This window comes from Pseudopipra pipra, chromosome W (assembly GCF_036250125.1).
Source record: "Pseudopipra pipra isolate bDixPip1 chromosome W, bDixPip1.hap1, whole genome shotgun sequence".
Classification (NCBI taxonomy): Eukaryota; Metazoa; Chordata; class Aves; order Passeriformes; family Pipridae; genus Pseudopipra; species Pseudopipra pipra.
Window position 1 is genome coordinate 2,356,567 of NC_087580.1, and position 5,108 is coordinate 2,361,674.

The following is a 5,108-nucleotide window of genomic DNA, read 5'->3' on the forward strand; positions in this document are numbered from 1 at the left end:
TCGAAAACGGAAATTCCGCCTCAGAATTCCCACCCGTGGCTCCTGCTCGGAGTTGGCACCTGCTCCTGAAAAGGTTTTGGGGGGGTTCCCCTCGTTATTTTAGGCGTTTGGTGCCCCAGTTGAGCGTTGTTCTGTCACCACCGCTCGCGGTGCTGAAAGGTTATTTTGCAGAATAAAAGGTCAAAAATGGAGATCTCACCCAAAACTGAGGTTGTTTTGGTCAACCAGGTCCTGCTTGGAGTCTGCACCCACTCCCCAGAGGATTTTGGGGGGGTTCTCCCCATTGTTTGGGGCATATTAAATTAGTCATCAATTCACCCCAAATGGTGGGTTTGGGATATAAAAATCAGTTATTAACACAATGATTAGCACACAGTTATTAGTTCACAATTAATAATTGGTGGTTTGGGGGCATCACAAATCATGGACAATACACCCAAACTGGTTGTTTTTTTGTGTATAACAAAGCAACGATTTTAAAAAGCACCTTTCAAGCTTCAGTTTTATAAACACCCGCTCTTTATTAATGCGAAACGTTGCAAAACCGGCCCCAAAATCCGCCTTTTTCTACTTAAAACGGACACCCCCGACCCCACTCTCGCAGTCCTCAACCAGGTCCGTACCCCGCCTTTCCCGCACTGCCCGCGGGGGGGCGCAGTTCCCACCCAGGTCCGCCCTGAGGGCGGGGAAAGGGAGGGGGTGGAGCGTGGGGAGGAGTGGCCAATGGGAGTGAGGGGGCACGGTTTAATCGGCCAATCAGCACACACCGAGGGTGAGAAGAGCGGGAGTGATGCGGAAGTAACAGGAGGGTAAGAACGGACACTAAAAGGCTCCTTTCTCACCCCAAAACTGCCCTCAAACCGTGGTCAACGCGGAAAAAGCTTGAAATAAGGCTGAAAAAAAGCGAGAAAAGAGGCTGATTTACCTCCCACCGAAATGGAGGGCCAAGAGAAGCACCGGTCTGAGCTATGCCTATTCTCCTGGTAAGTCCCTAACCAGCTCCTTATACCTGATTTTTTAGATTCACCCCGAATATTTCAGTTGCAGTGCTGGGGTGAACATCCCTCATCTGGCCAGAGATTTAGGTTGAAAGTCCTGGTTTGGGGTCTCCTGTTTTCCCCTTCCAGAGTTCATAGTCGTCGGGGCGGCTGCAGATCCAGTTCTTCTCCGTGTGGCACAGGGATGAGCTGATCCATCCGTCATCGAGGTACCCACAGGGCCCCACACCCCTCACCTCAAACCTGCAATGCCAACGGGACCAGAGTGAGAAAGGGAAGAAAAGAAGAAAACTCCCCCCCCCCCAAAAAAATTAAGAAGAGCTGGGATTTCCCCTCCAGCAGAGAAGGGCTTTGGCTGGGGGGGGTCTCTAATTCTCTGATCAGGGTTGGGGGGCAGCGACCTCGGCCCATCTCAACCCCCCATGGAAAGCCAGGAGCTGCCTGGACACGGGGCAGGAGAAGGTGCCCATCCCAGGATGGGGCATCCCAGACTCCAGGAAATCCCTGGGCCCACCCCGGGGCTCCAGCACGGACACAGGGACCCACCTGCCGTTCAAGGCCGTGCCATTGATCCACTCCCAGCCGTTATCCCTCATTCCCAGCCCGATCCAGTGGTTTGCTTTGCCTTTATAGCGCAGAAGGAAGGCCTGGAAGGCAAAGAAACGTTGGCTTTGGCCAGTCTTGCCTTTCCCACCTCCTCTTTCCCTCCTGTGTCCACCCCCAGCCAGACCTGGGGCTTTTCCCAAGGGCTTGGCTCCCGGCTCCAGCACTGGCAGCACTTTGGGGCCAGCCTGGGGGGTTTGGGGCTGGTTTTATCCTCTTGGTTTCCCCGTGTTTCCCACCCCGGAGCTGCTGCAGAGGCTCAAGCCCAGTCCTCACCAGTTCATCCCAGTCCTCACCAGTTCATCCCAGTCCTCACCAGTTCATCCCTCGTGCTTATGGTAGCCAGTGAAGCTCCCAGGGCCTCACACCTTGTCCAGCCCGTGGTCCAGTTGCCCTCAGCCTCAGAAAAATGATAACATTTTCCTTGGAAACCAGGCCAGGTGTCTGGGCACACGTGGGAGAATTCCGGCTTGGAGAAAGGGGGTCTGACACCAAGAACTGAAACACAGAAAGCTGAGTCAGACACGTGGGCAGCCCTGAAAAGCAGCAAAATGGGATTGATTCCTTGGGGTTTTTTTTTCCAGCAGCTGGAAGAGGGAAGCTGGGGATGATTCTCTTGGAAAAGGTGTGACTGAGCGAGGAGCAGGCGTCTGGAGCAAAGTGCAGGGAAAAAAGGGAGTCACTCACTTTGGGAGCCTCCCTCGGAGCCAGGAATGTCCTGGGATCCTCCCCATGGGGGTGCCTGGGTGGGACTCACCAGTCACTGCTCCAGCCAGGCTCAAGGTGAGGATCCCCAGGAACACACTCAGAGCCAGGAGAACACGCACCCTGGGGGATGTTCTCCAGTCTGACTCGGTTCTGTAGGACCCTGGGGCAGGAAAGAGCAGGGTGAGGATGGCCTGGCTCCTCTCTCCTCTGCTTTGCCCTCCTGTGCTGGACCCTCAGTCCATCCTGAGCCCCACCCAGGCCCATCCAGGCCCCCCCACTGGTGCCCCCCAGAGCGAGATGCTCTTCCCACCCCCTGCTCTCCCCTGGAGCGTTTGGTTTTCCCAGCATTACCACATTTGGACTGTTCCTCTGGATCACTGCAGGTGTTCAGTGGTTCCTCTTGGCTTGAAGAATTTGGCCTTTGGGTTCCTTTCCCCATCCTTGCAGAGAAGCCTCAGGGCCTGGGGCTGACGTTCCCTGGGCTCTGTGGGGTGGATGCACTCGGCAGCCTGGGGTGGAAGGAGAGGAGAGGCTGAGGGGACCTGCAGGGAGCTGAGACCTCCTGGGGCACAGCCCAGCCAGCCACAACAGCCCCTGTGGGGTTGGCACTGGCTCTCAGCGTTATCTTGGTGCCAAGGGGCACCATCTGGCAGGGCTGAACCCACATCTGGGAGAGGAGGCGGCACAAAGGACAGAGGGAGGGGAAAAGATAAGGGAGGGAAAGAGAGGGAAGGGACTAAGATTAAAGAGGAAAAAACAACTTCAAACAAATTAATCAGAAAGGAAAGAGAAAGACAAGTTTAAAAACACTTTATTAAATAAATAATTCATTGAGAGCTCACAGCTCAAAGGCAGCTGAAGTGTTTGCAGGGGACAGGAGCCCGTTCAGGGCTCAGAAAAGGCACCGAGGGCTCGGAGCAGAGTTTGTGCTTTGGGAGCCCCTTTGCAAAAACACACAGGGTGGAAAGTAGCCTGTGACAGTTCACAGCACCTGTTCTGCTCGAGTTTTCTGTTTGTGGCTCCCCACAAGCTTGTTTTGCTCACAGGAAACCCTGCTCTGGTTCCTCCTCCTGTGTTGCAGGAGCACAACCTGGTTCCCTGCACCCCGAAACAACAGGGGCAGCAGCTTTTGGTCCTCTGGGGTCTTGTGTAAGTTATTACCAGCACCAAATGGACCAACAGAAGCTCATCAGGAACGTGTCCTGATCAAACAGCAATATTTCACTGCAAAAGTCAGCTCTGAAAGCTGCAAAGGTTTGATTGTGGGTAAACAGACATGAAAAAAGCACAAAGTGGTTCCCTCAGAGGGGATTTGCAGGAGGAAACTCAAGGAGTGCTCAGATAACAGCGTTTCCAGAGCAGTGAGAGGGTTAAATTGGTAGGAGAAACAAACACAGGATGAGCCAGAAGGGGTGGTGCTTCAGCACCCTGGGGGTTTCCAAAGTTGACAGTAAAAAGGCCAGACATTATGCAAGCTCTGAACTGGAGCTGAGCGTGAAAGTGGGGGAGGGACCCTTAGATATGAAGGCTTGTTATTTTATAAACAAAACTATCAGGTGCCTGGACCTGCTTAATATGGCAGAAGCCCCAGTGCACAAGTTCAGACCCCTCATTTCAAGCCAAAATTTCAGTCCTACTTTAATTTCTGCATCACAGTGTCGACTGAACAAATTCAACAAATTCCCTTAAAAAGACCCCCGAACGTTCACCTTGTAAGACCCCACCTGGTGCAGCCTGAGCTCCTGCTCAGGTTTAATCCCTCCCAAACCCAATTCTGAGCCAGAAACCAGTGGGCTGGTGAAGGTTTTAGTATTTGCAAAACTGAACTATCAATTTGAAACTAAAAGAGACCCAGTGCATTTCCTGATTCACTCAGTCCCACTGTCATTTTTGCTCCTTTATGATGACTAATTTCTACCTCCCAGTGTGACTGTACAAATTCTACAAATTCCCCTAAAAAGACCCCCGAAGGTTCACGTTGTGAGACCCCCCCTGGTGCAGCCCGAGCTCCTGCCCAGGTTCAATCCCTCCCAAGCCCACCGTGGTTTCCTGCTGGTTCTCTCCAGCTCCCCCCAAAATCACTGTTCATTCCACTCGACTGAAACAAATTAAAGTCCTTTTTATATCATTATTTACCTCTTTTCACCACGATTTTCTCATTTCTCTTCCTGAGAAGCAACCCCTGTCAGCAACAAGGGGCTGAATAAAACCCAACAAATTCACTGAAGAAGCTCTTACAAGGCATCAAAAATGACAAACCAGCACAACCCCACAGCAGACACTCAAACCAACCCCACGGCAGCAAAAGCTGTAAAACTGTGACCTTTGGCGTTTACTCCTCCCTGCCCTTCAACGTGCCACGTTTAATTAATCAGGTGGTCATTGCAGCCCCCCCAAAGACAAGACCGTGATGTGGGGGCTCAGCCCTGTCCCAGCCGTGGCTCACTGTGGGCAGGGAGCACCCACCACCCCGAGTTTGGCAGCCCAGGAGCTGCTCTGGAGTACTCACCTCGCAGGGCAGCTGTCAACGGGTGGCTGATTTCTCGGAACTGAGTCTTTGAGCCAGAGACAGGACGGGAGTCAACCACAGAGGCGTGGTTTTGACTTGTACAGCTCTTTGGCTGTTCTCCAGCAGATCTCAGTGTGATTCATTTTCCAAGGAACAAAGTCCATTTTTGCACCTTGCTTACTTACAAATATTTAAGAGTTCCCAACCAAGGGATCTGTGATGGGCTGGCCCTGGTTGGTGCCAGATGCTGCTCTGTCACCCCCCTCCTCACCCAGGCAGGGGACAGAATT

At 52.8% G+C, this 5,108-nt stretch overlaps 1 protein-coding gene across 1 annotated transcript; it reads right to left on the reverse strand.

The window, feature by feature from the left end:
* Positions 1-1,000: 1,000 nt before the first annotated feature.
* Positions 1,001-4,863, reverse strand: LOC135405783 (C-type lectin domain family 2 member B-like). The gene is made up of 6 exons (XM_064640378.1): positions 4,819-4,863; positions 2,661-2,818; positions 2,359-2,469; positions 1,918-2,099; positions 1,545-1,645; positions 1,001-1,241 (listed from the first exon to the last, which is right to left on the reverse strand). Exons 2-6 carry the CDS (start codon positions 2,746-2,748, stop codon positions 1,082-1,084), a joined length of 642 nt encoding a protein of 213 aa, XP_064496448.1. The 5' UTR covers positions 2,749-2,818; positions 4,819-4,863; the 3' UTR covers positions 1,001-1,081.
* Positions 4,864-5,108: the final 245 nt, after the last annotated feature.

Coding starts and splice junctions, on each gene's coding strand:
- LOC135405783 (XM_064640378.1), bottom strand. CDS start 2,748: ATGGGGAAAGGAACCCAAAGGCCAAATTCTTCAAGCCAAGAGGAACCA. Junction 2,470..2,660: donor AGAGGAACAGTCCAAATGTG/GTAATGCTGGGA, acceptor TTCCTGCCCCAG/GGTCCTACAGAACCGAGTCA. Junction 1,646..1,917: donor TAAGCACGAGGGATGAACTG/GTGAGGACTGGG, acceptor TTTGCCTTCCAG/GCCTTCCTTCTGCGCTATAA.